General features: G+C 35.5%; 3 protein-coding genes and 1 pseudogene across 3 annotated transcripts; 2 read left to right on the top strand and 2 right to left on the bottom strand.

The window, feature by feature from the left end:
* Positions 1-2,309: 2,309 nt before the first annotated feature.
* LOC110701357 (putative pentatricopeptide repeat-containing protein At1g12700, mitochondrial) lies at positions 2,310-4,407 on the bottom strand. The gene has a single exon (XM_021879005.1). It carries the CDS (start codon positions 4,293-4,295, stop codon positions 2,556-2,558), a length of 1,740 nt encoding a protein of 579 aa, XP_021734697.1. The 5' UTR covers positions 4,296-4,407; the 3' UTR covers positions 2,310-2,555.
* A 2,620-nt stretch (positions 4,408-7,027) lies between these two features.
* Positions 7,028-17,524, top strand: LOC110701355 (annotated as a pseudogene).
* LOC110701354 lies at positions 8,111-9,933 on the top strand. Its single transcript, XM_021879004.1, has 2 exons — positions 8,111-9,291; positions 9,390-9,933. Exons 1-2 carry the CDS (start codon positions 8,907-8,909, stop codon positions 9,863-9,865), a joined length of 861 nt encoding a protein of 286 aa, XP_021734696.1. The 5' UTR covers positions 8,111-8,906; the 3' UTR covers positions 9,866-9,933.
* LOC110701353 (mediator of RNA polymerase II transcription subunit 15-like) lies at positions 10,050-11,643 on the bottom strand. The gene is made up of 2 exons (XM_021879003.1): positions 10,643-11,643; positions 10,050-10,554 (listed from the first exon to the last, which is right to left on the bottom strand). The coding sequence occupies exons 1-2, from the start codon at positions 11,513-11,515 to the stop codon at positions 10,279-10,281; spliced, it is 1,149 nt and encodes a 382-aa protein (XP_021734695.1). The 5' UTR covers positions 11,516-11,643; the 3' UTR covers positions 10,050-10,278.
* Positions 17,525-17,559: the final 35 nt, after the last annotated feature.

The following is a 17,559-nucleotide window of genomic DNA, read 5'->3' as shown; positions in this document are numbered from 1 at the left end:
AGGGAAAGCGTAAGGTAGGGCTATTCAGAGTGCGGTCTGGACCGCACCAAACCACAAACCAAACTAAAAAAGTGTTACTATAATAAAAACACAAATGAAATGAATAAAAAGGACTAAAATATAAAAATAATCTATGCTTTATTTGTTAAGAAATCACGTTTAAAAGGACTAAAATTCAATTATTAAGGCCCTGTTTGATTCACCTTAATTTTGCTGAACTGAAATTATTTTTATTGAACTGAACTTATTTTTACTGAACTGAACTTAATTTTACTGAACTGAAATTATTTTTACTGGACTTATATTATTTTTACTTAACTTAAATTATTTTTATTGATTTTCTACTATAATTCTTCTTTAAGAAAACTAAATTTTACTAAACTGAACTTATTTTAACTGAACTGAAATTATTTTTACTGAACTGAACTTATTTTTACTAAACTAAACTTATTTTTACTAAACTGAAATTATTTTTACTTAATATTATTTTTTTTAAGGTGAAAAGAACAGGGCCTTAGTGTTGAAAATTTGAAAGTAATTTTTTTCTTTTAAGGAAGAAAGTAATTTTATTATCCTTATAAAACTTTTCTTTTCTATTAAAAAAAACATACTTGTATTATGTTCGATAAAGTTACCCTAAATTGGCTTAAAGTTACCCTTATACTGCTCGATGTACACTAATATTAGTGTGAACCGAATGTATACAAAAGTTTTTGTAATAAAAAATCAAGTGAAATTATAGGTAAATGATTTTTTGTAATATTTTTAAGCTAAGGAGAAGGACCCTACCGAATCTCAACCCTCACGACTTTTAACATTTATGCATTTATTTTTATATTTTCTCATTGGATCTATCTATTTTTTTTTAATAAGGTAAGAAAAAGAAAGAAAGTGTAAGGTAGAGCTATTCAGAGTTAGGGCTGGCAAACGGATCAGGTCAGGTCGGGTTCGTGTTCGGGTCAATTCAATTTCGGGTTGAATACCCCTGACCTGAACCTGACCCATTTAACTTTTCGGGTCAAAAAGCTCAACCCTAACCTGATTTTTTCGGGTTCGGGTCAACCCGAATCTGACCTGATTTTTTTTTTTTAAAAATCATTCTTTTCGATTTTGAATTTACTTTAATTTTCAGATCTAATATTTCCCATTTCAATTTTAAATATTAACATCTTAATTTTATAAAGAAAATCATTGATAAATAATCAAATTGATACCATCTACAAATTAAAAATGTAGATCATAAACATATAACAGCTGCCCTTCTAGAAAGAGTCTTAATTAGATAATAAAATACCAAATTAAATTACATTACATAAGATCTAAAACTAAAAAAACATAAACGTTTCTCCAATTTCAATGATTTGCGGAAATATCATCTAGATATTGTTTGATGACGATGAGGTTGATGCTTGCAGCCTGCTGTTGTTAGATCGATCGAGCGGTAGAAAGTATAGAAAGAACATAAAACGCCGAAGGAGGCTGATGAAGCATAGAAAGCGTGATGTGATGGTGGTGGAAAAACGCCGAAGGATTAACACAACCTTGGATTGATGAAGGAGAGATTGAGATAACGCAAGGAAGTGTAGATTGATGAAAAGAATTCCAAGGATTAAATAGAAATTAAGGGTTTAAAAAAAGGTTGGAGAAGATTTTAGGGAATGAAGAGAGAGAAAATTTAAGAGAGAGAATGGAGGAGAATAAGAACGGCTGAGTGAAAGTGAGAAAGAATTGAGGAGTTAGGGTTTTTTATGTTAGTAGGTGGGCTCATTTTGAATTTGGGCTGGTATGATGATCTATTTAGGCTTTTTATTTTATTTTTTTCGGGTTATATGGGTCAATTTCGGGTTGGGATTTTCAACCTTAACCTAACCCATTTAAATTTCAGGTCGGGTTCGTGTCAACCCATTTAAGTTTTCGGGTCGAAAACCTCAACCCTAACCCGCTATTTTCAGGTCGGGTTCGTGTCGTGTTTTCGGGTCGGGTCAATTTTTGCCAGCCCTATTCAGAGTGCGGTCTGGACCGCACCAAACCGCAATTTTGCAAAACATTTAAGACCAAACCGCACCGCAATATCAACCACTATAAATACTATTACTAAAGATATCCACATGCACAAAAAAGAAAATTTCAAGCTCAGAGTATCAATAACATAAATGAACATATTGAATTTCAGTTCAGGGGTTACATAAAGCTTTCATCCATCTGCAAGAGAGTTAAAATGATGGGTGATGTGGTTAAAATCCCATCGCGACTTTGTGATTATACACTTCATAGGACAGAAGAAAAGAGAGTGTCAAATTTGAGGTTAATTGGCAACAAAGCAATCAAAGCTTGAAGGCATCAAACTATATATGATGAAAAGAGTGCAATACAGAAGGTACAAAGAATATTAAAATCAAGATGATGCTTCTTACAATTTTTTAACTGAAAATACAATCAGGAGGTTCATAGATACAATTCTTAGAAAAACACTCTAATAACCAAAGTCCAAAATCTTTGCATACATTTTAACTGAAATTTAGCTGATAAACCTCTGTAGCAGGTCCTTGTTTGAGTCACTTAAGTTTGAGGCCAATGAACAATGATAAAGTGTGTGCATCAGCTTCAAATCCTTTTCCAGCCATAAGATTATGATAGTATAATGCATTTGATAAGTCATTATTAAATATATAACCTTCAATAATCGTATTAAAGGTAACATCATCAGGAGGGCAACCATCTTCCTCCATAATCCTCAACACTTGAGCAACTTCACGCACGAGCCCTTTCTTGCAGAAGCCTTTGATCAATATATTGTATGTTCTAATATTAGGTTGCAGACCCTTTGATACGAGATCGGAGAAGAAATTTGCCGTATCTTCAAGTTGTCCAGCCTCACACAAGTTGTTCATCAGGATATTGTAGATGAAAATTCTGGGCTTAACACCATTATCCTCCATATCTTCGAGTAATTTCACTGCCTCGTCACGCCGGCCACTTTTGCAAAGACTGTCAAGCAAGGAGGCATAGGTGACAGCATCTGGAGCAATACCAAGAGCACGCATCTCCTTGAACAGCTTACGCGCAGATGGGAGTCTATTGGCTTTGCACAGTCCATCAATAAGAGTGCTATAGGTAACAACATTAGGTGTTATATCTTTCCGAAATATCTCTTGGAAAATGTTAAGGGCCTTGTCAACTTTTTTAGCTTTGCAATATCCATTCAACATAGTATTAAAACTGACAAGATTAGGCTCCCAACCATTTTCAGCCATGAGATGAAGTAGGTTCTCTGCATCTTCCATCTGACCACGCAAACAGTATCCATCCAGTAACGCATTATAAGTAATGATGTTAGGAGTCGCACCTTTCTCAATCATGTGCTTTAGAATGGACTGTGCTTGATCAACACAGCCATCTTTACAAAACATGTCAACCAGCATGCTGTAGGTCTTAACATTTGGTGCTATGTTGCTGTCTAACATCTCGGTCAGCACACGCTGAGCCTCATCCCCAAAGCCGGAATTGTAGAGGCCTCGAATCAAAGAAGTATAAGTGACAACATTGGGTTTAATGCCCTCAATTTTCATAGAGGAGAACAGAGCTAAGGCCTGTTGTAACAACCTGTCCTTACAAAGACTATCGATAATAGTGCTGTATAAAACAATGTCAGGCTTAAAATGAGATCTAGATTGCATTTTGTTAAGAAAAGCGAGAGCAGACGCATTGTCGCCGATCCTACAAAGGCCTTTGACAATAGTACTATACATAATTAAGTCGGGTTGGAAACCAAGCTTGAGAATTTGATTCAACAAATGAGCAGCTTGGGGAAGCTTATCAGAGTGAATATTGCCATTAATTAAGGTGTTAAAAATGACAGAATCAAGGGGATGACCAAGCTTAATGATTTTACCAAGTAGAGAAAAGCCGAAATCAACTCTGCCCAGATGACAGTAGCAATTGGCAAGAATACCAATGGAATGCATATTGGGTTTAATACCAAACAATTCAAGCTGCCGGAAGAGAGAGATAATGGTGGAATGTGGATTAAAGCGCTTCAATTTAACAATAGCAGTAAATAACTGATTGAAATACATGACAGAAGGAAGAGGGCGCAAATTAATCATTTGATTATATAGAAAAAAGGGGGTTTTAAGATCGGAAAACCCTAATTTGGATTGTTGAGTAATTGAAGTTAGAAACAGTTGACGATGTTGGGAAGAAGAAAACAGTCGAAAATGGGAAAGAAAAGAAGGGGAAAGAGAAATACCGGCATTAAAGAAGAAAGCAGAAGCTTTAGAAGGAATCATCATCATCCTTGAACTTCTCGCAACCTTCGACCTCCTTCTTCAATTCCCCCCTTTGTTGAATGTGTATTTTTTTATAAGGAAGAAAATAGAGCAATTTCACTCAATAATGTTAAAACAAAAATAAATTCCCACTATACACTCATTTAAAAACAAATTCCCAAAATATCGTCCATGTAGGATTGGTATTTGGTTTGGATAAAACCGCTAGCAATATTGGCGGTTTTGGTATTTTTTTTTTTTAAAAAAAAAGCAAAGAGACCAGTTATTAATGAAATTAGGTCTCTTTGAACTTAACAGTAATAATGTGGGCGTTCTCTTTTCTGGTGTTGGCTAAGACATAGTTTCAGAAAAGAGACCTCCTTTTTTATTGTTAGGTCTCTTTGCCTCCTTACCTTTTTAAAAAAGTGAAAGAAGAAAAGAGACCTGTTTATTGAAATAAGCGGTCTCTTTTACTAATGATAGTAGCGGTTTTAAAGCTATAACCGCTATTGTCATTAGCGGTTTTAAGGTGAAAAAAATCACACCCAACGCCGATCCTACATGGATGGTATCTAGGGAATTAGTTTCCAAATCGATGCATAAAGGGAATTTATTTTTATTCTAGCATTATTGTGGAAAATTGCTCGAAGAAAATACAAGTGATCTCAGAAATGAACAAGATTTAATTTGTTATAGTAATACTCCCCCTTCTTTAAAAAAAATACTAATAATACTCCCCCATTTTATTTTATTTTTATTTTATTTTTTATTATTATTTTTTTAAAATTTTTTGAAGAGATAGTTATGGTCTGTTCTCTTCCGTTGAAATTCAGTTCAGTTCAGTTCAGTTCAGCTCTTAATTTATGTCTAATGATATTGCTAATGATATAAAGCCAAATTTCATTCTTTTAAGTTCTTATTACAACGACAATAATAATAATAATAATAATAATAATTATAATAATAATAATAATCAATAAATAATAATAATAATAATAACAATAATAATAATAATAATAATCAATAAATAATAATAATAATAATAATCAATAAATAATAATAATAATAATAATCAATAATTAATTATAATAATAATAATAATAATAATAATATTGATACAATTCATTGTTCAAATGGTTATATTTTTTTTAAAAAATTTGTTTAAATGAGTTAGATACATGTAAGTGTTTTGTGTTCTTTTGTCATAATACTATTTTATTTTTAAATTAAATAGTATATGTGTTTAAAATGTTTAGAGGTTTCAAGTTTTTAATATATTTTCCATAAATTTTATAATTATATAGTATATTTTTCGTAAATATTTTAATATGTAAATTTGTATATACACATATGTATAGAATAAATAATCAATAAATAATCAAAGTTACTAATCCGTAGTTAAAAATCACTAATTAATAAGTTCAGTTCAGTTCAGATCAATTCAGTTCAGTTCAGTTCAGTTCAGGTCAGTTCAGTTCAGCTCTGTTCAGTCAATCAGAACAGGCCCTTACTTCATTTCTTCGTGAAGAAATAGGAGAAAATAATAAAATATGAAGGTAATTAGTTGAAAGAATGAGAGTGGTCGAGTGGGGAATAACTCAAGTGGTTAGAGTTTTCCACCCGATTCTAGGAGATCCTGAAATTGATTCTTACCTCACCAATTTGTACCTCTCTAAACACTAAAAAAAAACAGGTTAGAGAATTGGAGAGAAGAGAATATAAAATTAATAAAACATGATTTATATTGGGTTCACTGGGTGAGAAAAATGAATTAAATATCGTAAAGGCTTTCCAAATAAGAAAATGGAGAAAGTATTTAAAAACGGAAGGAGTACTACAAGAGTACTCCGTATGACATTTGTCATTGAAACAGTATGTTTTTAGGCTGCTCTTTCATGATTATGCTTTTAGACTTCATAATACGTAAAGTTGCAAAAAATTAAGTAACAACCGTAGTTATCCCTTCGTGTTTTAATACGAAGTAAGTGTTACGCTTACTAAATTCGGCCGTGTTTCATTAAGTGTTAAACTTCTTTTTTTGGCAAAAAATTACATTAAAATATTATATATCTCTTCTTTCATGGTCTACACCCAAACTCATTGCTACTTTTTTTTTTTTATTATATCTTTCCTTTCACGGTATTTTTCAATAAACTATTAACCCCATTATCTTTCTTTTAAAATTTTTTAATACTCCAAGTACCCCAATTACATCTTATTTTATTTAAGTCAATTAAATTGCCTAAAACTACGTGTCAGTCCTGTAATACTTAAAAACACGGAGTCAATTATATCTTTCCGTACGTAAAAAGTAAGGAGTGTTGATCAAGGTCACGATTATGATAAACAAATAAAGAGGAATTTGTTGAAGAAGAGTACATGTTACTCCGTAATACTCCCTCCGCTCCTAATTTTTTGCCCCATTTGACTTTTCGCTATCTCCAACAACATTTTAAAACGGTTATATCTCCATTTTCATACGTGTAAAAATTATAAAAACTAAATATCAATAAAATGTACAATGATGCGCATCAAACAAGATCTCGCATGACTATATTATCACTTATAGATTAAGAGTATTTTATGGTCAAAGTTTATAAAAGTTGACCCAACATTTTGCAACGAGGCAAAAAAGCAAAAATTTAGGAACAGAAGGAATACTTACTAGATATGGAAGGACAAGATTTTAAGTCAGACCAATTTTTGATAGGTTTATTGCACAATAAATGGTAGATTAGTAAGGTTTCAAAAAAAAAAAAAAATGGTAGATTAGTAATGGTGAACATTACATTTGTATCCAATTTTTATTTTTTTAGTTGATTTGATAAATACATGTACCTTTATTTATTTATTATTTTTTTTTTTTTGGAATTTATGAAGTGGACAAAATCCATAGATAATGCATTGGGTAAGTGGTTAAAAGAGAGTTTCTAAAACACTATCCCTCTCCCCGCCAAACACTCAAACAGAGCAAATGAAGTAACATGTTGCTGCAAACTGTTAGTATTACTACCAAGAATTGACGAGCTGATCTAAGGTCAAAGTAAGAGCACCGATGACGGTTGTCGGATATCCCATCACCACCTCTCTCACTCGTGGCTCATTGCCTACTAAAGGTACCAGATGGAAATTCCAGGCTGCCAATTACTATATCATGAGGTGAATGTTTAGTTGTCAACTAGTCACCTTACGAGTTCAAATTATACTATCAACGTGACTATTAAACAGTTTGCGGTAATGTTTGGAAGTCAATGGAGACTAGATAATGTATTGAAAAAATCATTAGAATGCAAATAAAAGACGAAATATATAAAACTTGGTTAGTATTTGCACTATATTATACTCCATATGAATTTAACTAGATAAGATTAGCGTGGACAAATTTGATCATATCCTTAATTACCATTCAAGTTGGCCTAGTCTTTTGTACAGTCCAGTGATCTTTAATTTGATGTTAGTGTGAAATAGTATAGAATCATAATTAACATGTAATTAATTTTATGTCAATTGTGCAGTATATATATGGATCTAAGAAGGTATAACAACCGTAGTGCTTGGAAAGTAAAATGCTCCGATGTTGAGGTTCCTCAGAAGTTGAAGCATGAGGACACATATGTTGACAGACGAGACAAGTTCAGAAGGTTCAATCGAAAAAAGTTGTCTAGGAAACGATGTATGTACTTGTAAAGCATAGCAATGATTTGAGCACTAACACCCATTTTTTAACTATATGTGATGAGCTTTTATCTTAAGTTTGGTAATCTGTTATTCAAAATCAGGTGGAGGATTAAGAGGACGCGGATGGAAATTTGGTTCTGGATTTATTGATGGTGAGACTAGATAATGTATTGAAAAAATCATTAGAATGCAAATAAAAGACGAAATATATAAAACTTGGTTAGTATTTGCACTATATTATACTCCATATGAATTTAACTAGATAAAATTAGCGTGGACAAATTTGATCATATCCTTAATTACCATTCAAGTTGGCCTAGTCTTTTGTACAGTCCAGTGATCTTTAATTTGATGTTAGTGTGAAATAGTATAGAATCATAATTAACATGTAATTAATTTTAGGTTTATTTTTAAAAAACCACCCAAAAATGTGTTGAATTTCTAACTAACCACCAAAAAAAAAATTTATTTTAAAATACCACCCATTAAATTAATTTTTTGCTCAGATTCCCACCCAATTTGAAAATCCGGTGGTTTTTTAGCTTGTGGGGCCTACATAACGGCTAGTTTATGCTTTTATTTGTTTTCTTCCCCCGATTTTTCCTATAAAAGTGTATTCCTTTTTTATTTTTGCTCCTAAACAAAATATTTCCCCAAATTACACAAAATTAAGCTTGCTTCTAATTGCATTTGCATCTGCAGCAACGACATCACTTGAATTCGCACAAGGTAATCTTAATTATTTGGAAAAATTAGGGTTCTTGCAAAATGTTAATTGGGGGAATTTGTGGGATTCATTAATTAGGGTTTTTTCATATACACGATTTAATTGAGATATTTTGTCAATTATGGTATGTGGTAGTACTGAATTGTGGTTTTTCCTTTCAATTACAGTTAAGTTTGCTTTATTTGTAACCTTGTTCTTTGTGTTTGTTTGTTGTTGTAATTGTTGTGGTAGAAATGGAGGAGAATAAGATTGTTCTCAGATTTAAATATTTAAGTGTAACTATAGACATTGAATATGAAGTAGGCAGAAGTAACTTGTTGGATACAGCTATAGAATTTGATGATCAACTTCGTGAGATGGATGATCCATTAGAAGGATCAGTTGAACTGTTGCACCCTACATTCCAGTATGTGTATAAAGGGAAGTTTAGGAATTTAGAAGATGATGGGGATGTGTTCAAGATGATTAGGAGGTTACCTAATAAGGAGGTGTACACCATACATGTTGGGACCACAGATGATCCTGGGTTTTTGGCTGACTGTATGTTGGAGTACAGGATGAAACAGAATGGTACATGGCCCCCCCTGGTTACCCTCATTATGGAGCGCAACCACCACAGTGAGTATGTGTGACTGAGGATATGTTAATGTGGTTGAATCTTTGTTTAGTTGATGTAAATTGTTAAACTAACTGAGTACTGTTATGCTGTATTGCAGGGATGAAGATGTCATGGAATAACTCATCTCCCACAAACCAGAGGAAATGCAATTGTGGATTACCTTTAGCAAAATTGACTTCTTGGACAAATGAGAACCCTGGGAGGAAATTTTTGGCTTGCAAGTTATATGACCCTAATACTGAAACAAGGGGGTGCAAGGCTTTTGAATGGGTGGACAATGAAGATGGTACTGATTGGCAAAGAGTTGTCATTAACCAACTGCTCCTTGACAAAAAGTTGATGAAAGGTGAAATCAACTCTTTGAAAAGGGATGTGGATGACTTGACTGGCCAGAGAAGGTGTTTTCTTAATGAGGTTGACACCTTACAACTGAAATGCAAGGCCCTCACTGGTGATAGGAAGAAATTGATCAGAAGCAGTGGTTGTGACAACAAGCTCCAAGTTTATTTAGTTGTGTTGTGTTCTGTTTTGTTGGTTGTCCTAGGTTATCTTGTAATGAATAAAATGGTTTAAGTGGGAGGTGGTGTTAAAGCAAAAGTATTTGTAATGGTACTATTATGCTATCAATGAAAAAAACTTGTTTTAGTTTGTCTTATTGTTGTTGTTAGTTTAAAATACCACCAACTGAATAAATATGCAATGGGTTTAAACAACCAGCAACTGAATAACTATGCAAATGGTATAAAAAACCAGCAAAATGACCCATATATTTCAACTAATAATGCACTATGTCAGTGCTATTGTCAAATTCAAAACATAAGGGACTCAATTAACAATCCAACCACTTATGTCCAAAATACTAATACTTAAACTGTCTTGTAGCTCATATAAAAATACAGCCACATCAAATTACATTTGGCAAAATCAAATATATGGGTCAGCAGAAGGTACTTCCTAATTCTAAGAGGCTGCTCTGAGCTAACAGCCTACTTCCTAAGTCTAAGAGGCTTCATCTTGGTTCTGGGTGGTCTGGCTGAGGTAGTGGGAGATGTTGTTACTGATGCTTGAGTGAGCTGGCTCAGCTGATGGTGGTCAGTCTGCTGTTGTTGCTGACTCTGCTGATGCTGACTCTGAGGCTGCTCTTGATGCAGAGTCTGCTGACTTTGAGACTGCTGAGTAGTGTGCTGCTTCTTCTGCTGCTCTTCCTGAGGGAACCTCCTATTAGCAATACTGTTGGGTCCTGGTGTACCACCAAGGGCACTCTGCACAGCCAAATTAACAGTAATTAGGATGACACTTCTCAATAAACACATCTGACCCTAAATCACTGCTATGTAGGATATTTTGTACCTCTTTCAAAGCTCTTTCTGCTTTCTTCTTCCTCTGGTCATTCATCCATTCACTGTGCACAGCAGGTCTTCCTCCTTCTTTTTTTGGGGATGAGACAGCAACAGGAGCCACATGTGGGTTTTTGCATGTCTTAGCATAGTGTCCCAATTGCCCACAGTTCTTGCAAGTGCTCCTCCTTTTCAAATGTTGCTGCTCTTGCTGGTTACCACCAACCACTTCCCCTTTCTCCAACTTTCTCTTTTTTGACTTTGGCCTCCCAGGCTGAATTTTTACTGCTGGTGGCAGAGGTTGCCTCAGCTTCACCTTCTCCCAGTGATGTGGACCAGGCATAGCTGCCACTTCGTGCCTGTGTGCAAGCATATAAGTGGACACAAGATATGCATCATCCACATAATCTTCAGGGTCAGCCCTCTTGTCCATGATGCATGCATATGCATGCACACATGGGATGCCTGTTAGCTCCCAGTGGTAGCATGAGCATGTTTGTTTGCTGAGATCAACTGTCACTAGGTCTGAGTTCAACTCTACCTCATAAGTATCACCCCTTGAAATCTGCACAATGCAATGTCTAGCAGCAGGTTCTATCCTTTCAAATGTCTTCTTCACATAAGGAACAACCTTACCTTCCATTTCCTGATAACTCTCCCATTTCTCATGGTTCCTTCTCATCATGTACCTCCTAAGCCACTCCATCTGAGTCAAAATTGGCTTATCCCTTGCTTCTTTGATGACCGCATTAAAAGTCTCACATACATTGTTGAGCAACATGTTAGACTTTGGGAATGGACTAAATGCATGTCTGGACCAGTGTTGAGCTGGGATCTCAGCTAGATATTCATATGCTTCTTCAGACAAAAACTTAATTGATTCCATTGCCACTTCAAAGTCAAACTAAGCAAGAAACACCACACACATCCATCAAATACACATAGTCAGACAACATAAAAACACATAAAACAGACACATAGATATACAACACAGACACATAGATTTAATCAGTTAAACACCCATAACAATGTAGAAACATACCAAAGTCGTTGCCCTAGCTGCTGACCAGAACAACTCCTTGAAAGTTGCACCACTAAATTGTAGCTTGAAGTTTGCCCATATATGCCTCACACAATACCTTTTGTCTGCATAAGGCACCACCTGCTCCATAGCTTCTAGTAAACCCTATTCAAAAAAAAAAACCAAGGCCTTTAGAATAATGAATCTTTAGAATAACATAAAAATAAATGCAATGTTTAGGAGTATACCTTTTGCCTGTCAGACATAAAGGTAAAACCAAGGCCTTGATTTTCATCCTTCAAGGCTTTCATTAAACTCTCTAAGAACCACACCCAAGTGTGTGTGTTCTCAATCTCAACTGTTGCCCAGGCAATAGGATATATGTTATTATTGCCATCTTTACCAACTGCAACTAGTATTTGACCAGGATAAGGGCCTTTGAGATGGCACCCATCAACTCCAATCAGTGGTCTGCAGCCTGACAGGAAACCTCTTGCCATAGGTGCAAGGCAAATGAACATTCTCAGGAATTGAGGAGGCTCAGGCTGGTCAACTCCTTCTACTACAACATTGCACACAGTACCAGGGCTATACTTAATGATAGCCTTCCCATAGTCCCAAACTTTACCATACTGCTCTGCTGCTGATCCATATATCAGCAACTTAGCCCTAGCCCTAGCCATCCAAGCCTTGCTGTATGTAATTTCAATGCCAGTGTCACCTAGCACCCTCCTCCTGAAGCTCTTTATTTTCCAGCCTGGATCACTTCTCCAATCCTCAAGGTACTTCTCAGCTAAAAATTCAGCAGTTAGGTTTAAATTGCTCCTAACTCTGAAACACTTGTGCTTCAAATTCAGACTCTTAATCTTCCAACAGTCTTGGTTCACAGACCTCCTTGCAACTACCCTAAAGTGACATCTTCTCCCCCCTACACAAGTACACTTAGGTAGCTTACACTTCTTAGCATTCCACTTGCACTGACACCTCCTTCTGCACTGAATAGTTACTTTGGTACTGTCATTGTGCAAATACCAATACTCATACCTATTCTGAATAGCATGAACCCTTAACACTCTCCTCAGAATTTTGTTGTTCTGGAACTTCAGACCTTTGATCAATTCAATGGGTTTTTTGAAGTCAGTCTGTGGATGGAAAGTTGGGCAATTGTCTTGCTCCTCATCAGAACCTCTAGGGCTATCCAACTCCTCAGAGTCAGATGTAAACTCTCTCTGTACAGCAACCTCATTTCTCAACAGTTCACTCTCAAGGTTGTACTCAGGGAGCTGCAACTCTTTATCACTGTCATCTTGCACACATTGTATACTAGCATTCACTTCTGCTAATATCTTGCCCACACTGTCATATAGATCTTGAAACTCCCCCTCCTCAAAATCCCCCTCTTCTTCCCCAACTTCCCACTCTATGGTAGTATCAGAGTTTGATGAATCAGATCCAAAGTCTGATTCCAAGTCCACCTCACTCTTACACTTCTTCTTCCTTTTCCCTTTTGCTTTTCCCTTTCCCTTCTTCCCTGTTTGCCTAGAAGTACCTTCCTCTTCACCCAATTTGTTCTTCCCTTTCACACTGTCAGAGAACAGTTTCTTTTTGGTGGTGGTGTTCTCAGTATGCTCATCAACCCTGTCTACCCCTTTGCTGGTTTTTTTCTGCCTCCTCTTTGTCTTTAATTGCCAACTGCTGCTTAAACCTAGGGCTCCTCCTCACTTCACTGGGCTTAGGTTTGACTTTTGTTTTTTGGGTGGGTTGTACAATACTCACTTCAGGGCTAGTACAATAAACTATAACAACCTTATCCTTGTTTATTGTCTCTAGCAAGCCTTGGACATCACTGTCACTCACAATCTCCTTTTTCCCACTTGACCAAGTCCTCCCCTTTATCTTATACCAAACATTGAACAGCCTTGGCACATGCATATCTAACTTCACAAAGCCCCAAATGCAAGATTCCCTAACAAAGTTCACAGACATCTCACTAACTTTACACTTGTACCTCCAATATTCAAAGCCACCCTCATACCCACATAATGTCTTCCCCTTTATTTTTTTGTTCACAAACACCCCCCCTAGTCTAACCTTAACAGCTACATAATCAACATCAGCAACAACCTGTTCATTGTATAAAGCAAAATTATGCACTTTCAACACAATTCACATGCACAAAAAATGCAACTTTGTTACACATAGCAGTAGTAAACAATTCGCCTAATTCACTCTCCTAAGTACATCCCTAATTAAATAATTCAACAACAATTACAGTAATAGAATACATAACTCAATCAAATACACAAACAACCCTAACTTTCCACATAATTGCAAATATACCATCAACAACCAACAACCTTCAACATTAAACACAAACAACAAAATTGCTTACCTCTTTCGACGCCATTGCACTGAGCTATTGTCAGGTTCCTCACCTAAGCTCCTAGTCCCCAGTAAACAGCAAAAGATGGCGACTTTTTTGCAATTAAACAACCCCACTTCAAGCAATTACTCTAGATTAATTCCTGTTGCAAGTACAATTAGGGTTTTAATATCGAATTTAGGGTTCTGAATTGAACAATGCACAGCAATTTATGAAGAAAGGGGGAATTCGCTGAAAAAAGGAGTGAAATTTGATTGTTGAATAGGGTTAGTTGGGAGAATTGAATGAGAAACAGAGTGAAAGACAGTGAAGTCGAGAGAAAAGGGAAAACAAAAAAGGGAAATAACTAAACTGGGCCCCACAAGCTAAAAAACCACCGGATTTTCAAATTGGGTGGGAATCTGAGCAAAAAATTAATTTAATGGGTGGTATTTTAAAATAAAATTTTTTTTGGGTGGTTAGTTAGAAATTCAACACATTTTTGGGTGGTTTTTTGAAAATAAACCTTAATTTTATGTCAATTGTGCAGTATATATATGGATCTAAGAAGGTATAACAACCGTAGTGCTTGGAAAGTAAAATGCTCCGATGTTGAGGTTCCTCAGAAGTTGAAGCATGAGGACACATATGTTGACAGACGAGACAAGTTCAGAAGGTTCAATCGAAAAAAGTTGTCTAGGAAACGATGTATGTACTTGTAAAGCATAGCAATGATTTGAGCACTAACACCCATTTTTTAACTATATGTGATGAGCTTTTATCTTAAGTTTGGTAATCTGTTATTCAAAATCAGGTGGAGGATTAAGAGGACGCGGATGGAAATTTGGTTCTGGATTTATTGATGGTGTTTTCCCAGTGCTTAGCCCAATTGCTCTGAAAATTCTGGAACTTGTAGAACAGAATGAAGATATTGATAGAATTTGGACCGCGCTTGACACCCTTCCTCGAACACATACCACTTGGGATGATATTGTAAATGTAGCTGTACAACTACGCTTGAACAAAAAATGGGATGAAATTGTGGTGGTGAGGAAACTTTTTACCTCCATCAGTTCTTTTGTATAGTGTCATGTTAAATGTAGCTAGCTTCGGTTTAATCTTTTGACAGAGTGGTTCTTTGACATGGTATCGAAGCTAGGAAGATCCTTCTTTAGCCCTTGAATAGCTATTTTTATGATTAGTTTGACACTTTGGCTTTTTTGCAGCTGTGTCAATGGATATTTCACCGGAGTTCCTTCAAACCAGACATTCTGTGTTACAATTTGATGATTGATGCTTTTGGACAGAAATCACAACATAAGAAGGCAGAAGCTGTGTATTTAGAACTTCTAGAGGCTCGATGCATTCCAACTGAAGATACTTATGCACTTATGCTGAGGACTTACTGTGCTTCTAGGTTGTTTGCTAAAGCTGAAGCTATCTTCTCTGAGATGCGAAAATATGGCCTTTCCTCGAGTATGTTCTTATATACTGCCTGTTTTTTTTAAAACTGTATGCTGACAGAACATGAATGATTGATACTATATCCACTCTTGATGGTAAAAATTTGCCATAAAGCTCATGTTTTCTGCTATGTAGCATAGAAGAAAATAACCTTTTACTTTTCTCGATCCATCCTTAAAAAATAATGCATAGTTTACACTAGTAAATTTTCTAAGTAAAATTAGGGACAACATGCTTACACAAAATTTGTAATTTTTTCTTATTTGCTGTAATGAAGTTCTTGATTGGATTTCTTAGGTGCCGTTGTGTATAATGCTTATATTGAAGGATTGATAAAAGGAGGAAACAACACAAAAGCGATTGAGATATATGATAGGATGAAGCAATTTATACTGTAACTACTGAAACTTATACAATGCTAATCAATTTATATGGAAAGGTTAGTCAGAACTTAATACTCATAGGAACTATCTTTTATATTAGCCATCAGCATGCAGCCGCGTATTGTTTGGACCTTGATCAATATCATTAATTCATACTGTAAGCCAATTTTGTGCAGTGTTTCTGCAATCAGTTACAGAAAGTCTGAAACACCCATTCTGTTTCTTGGCATTGTTATTCGATCAAATGTATAGGTCGGACATAATCTGATCAGATCGAATTACAAATAAATGGCCATTATGTATGCAGGCAAATAAATCTTATATGGCCCTCAAGGTGTTCAATGAGATGAAAACTCGTAAAGGCAAGCCAAACATCTGTACTTACACTGCACTAATCAATGCATTTGCAAGGGATGGACAATGTGAGAAAGCGGAAGAGATATTTGAGTTGCTACAAGAGGCTGGCCTTGAGCCTGATGTTTATGCTTACAATGCACTGATGGAAGCTTACAAGTTAGTATCTATTTATATGCTTCCAAACTTTTTGGATTGTTTGTTACATCGTGTAAGGCGGTCTTTTGTTATGTCTTTAACTTGATGATACTAGTAGAGTCTAACTAATTTATCCCCTTTGTTTTCGATTTCTCATAGTCGTGCAGGGTATCCTTATGGCGCTGCAGAGATATTTTCATTGATGCAACACATGGGTTGTGAGCCAGATAGAGCCTCATATAACATCATGGTAGATGCCTATGGTAGAGCTGGTCTAGTTGAAGGTAACATAATTTGCCATCATACTACTTCTAAGAGCTCGAGTCAGACATGGTTGCATACATATAAACATTAGCTCTAACAAATTGCAAAGTGTTTGTTTATGCTTGAGGGGTAATGTCTAAAATTTCAATTTTTTAACATACTAAATTTAAAAAGTGGCCAATTATATGAGACCAAATTACCTGAATTAGAATTTTGGCCAATTATTAGGAACAAAGGGAGTCTACTTTGGTGTTAAATTTCTAATTGGATAAAAAATATCCTCATACTATGCTTTCAGATGCGGAAGGTGTGTTCGTGCAGCTACAACAACTCGGCATGACTCCAACCATGAAATCCTACATGTTGTTACTATGTGCCTACGCGAAAGCAGGGGACATTGCCAAGAGTGAAGATTTTGTAAATGAGATGATGAAGTCAGGTATCAAACCAGACACTTATGTCATGAATAGCATGATGAATTTGTATGGTAGGTTCGGCCAATTTGAGAAGATGGAACAAGTTTTGAGTGCAATGGAGGACGAACCCAATGTAGCTGCTGATATAAGTACTTACAATATACTAATAAACTTATATGGTCGAGCTGGATACTTTGAGAAAATGGAGCAGCTGTTCCATTCACTCGGCGATAAAAAATTGAAACCAGATGTTGTGACATGGACATCGCGCCTAGGAGCTTATTCGAGAAAGAAGCAGTACAAGATGAGCTTAGAGATATTTGAACAAATGATAGATGCTGGGTGTTTTCCTGATGGAGGGACTGCAAAAGTTCTTCTTTCATCTTGTTCAAGTGAAGAACAGGTAGAGCAAGTTACTACAATTCTTAGAACAATGCATAAGGATGTCAAGCCTATACTCAATATTGAGAACAAATGAGTACTAGCTGAACTTAACTTTACACATGTATATATCTATAGTGCTTTGTT

Source organism: Chenopodium quinoa, unplaced genomic scaffold (genome assembly GCF_001683475.1).
Source record: "Chenopodium quinoa cultivar QQ74 unplaced genomic scaffold, ASM168347v1, whole genome shotgun sequence".
Classification (NCBI taxonomy): domain Eukaryota; kingdom Viridiplantae; phylum Streptophyta; class Magnoliopsida; order Caryophyllales; family Amaranthaceae; genus Chenopodium; species Chenopodium quinoa.
The sequence above is the reverse complement of the archived record's forward strand: the minus strand, read 5'-3'. Positions and strand labels throughout refer to the sequence as shown.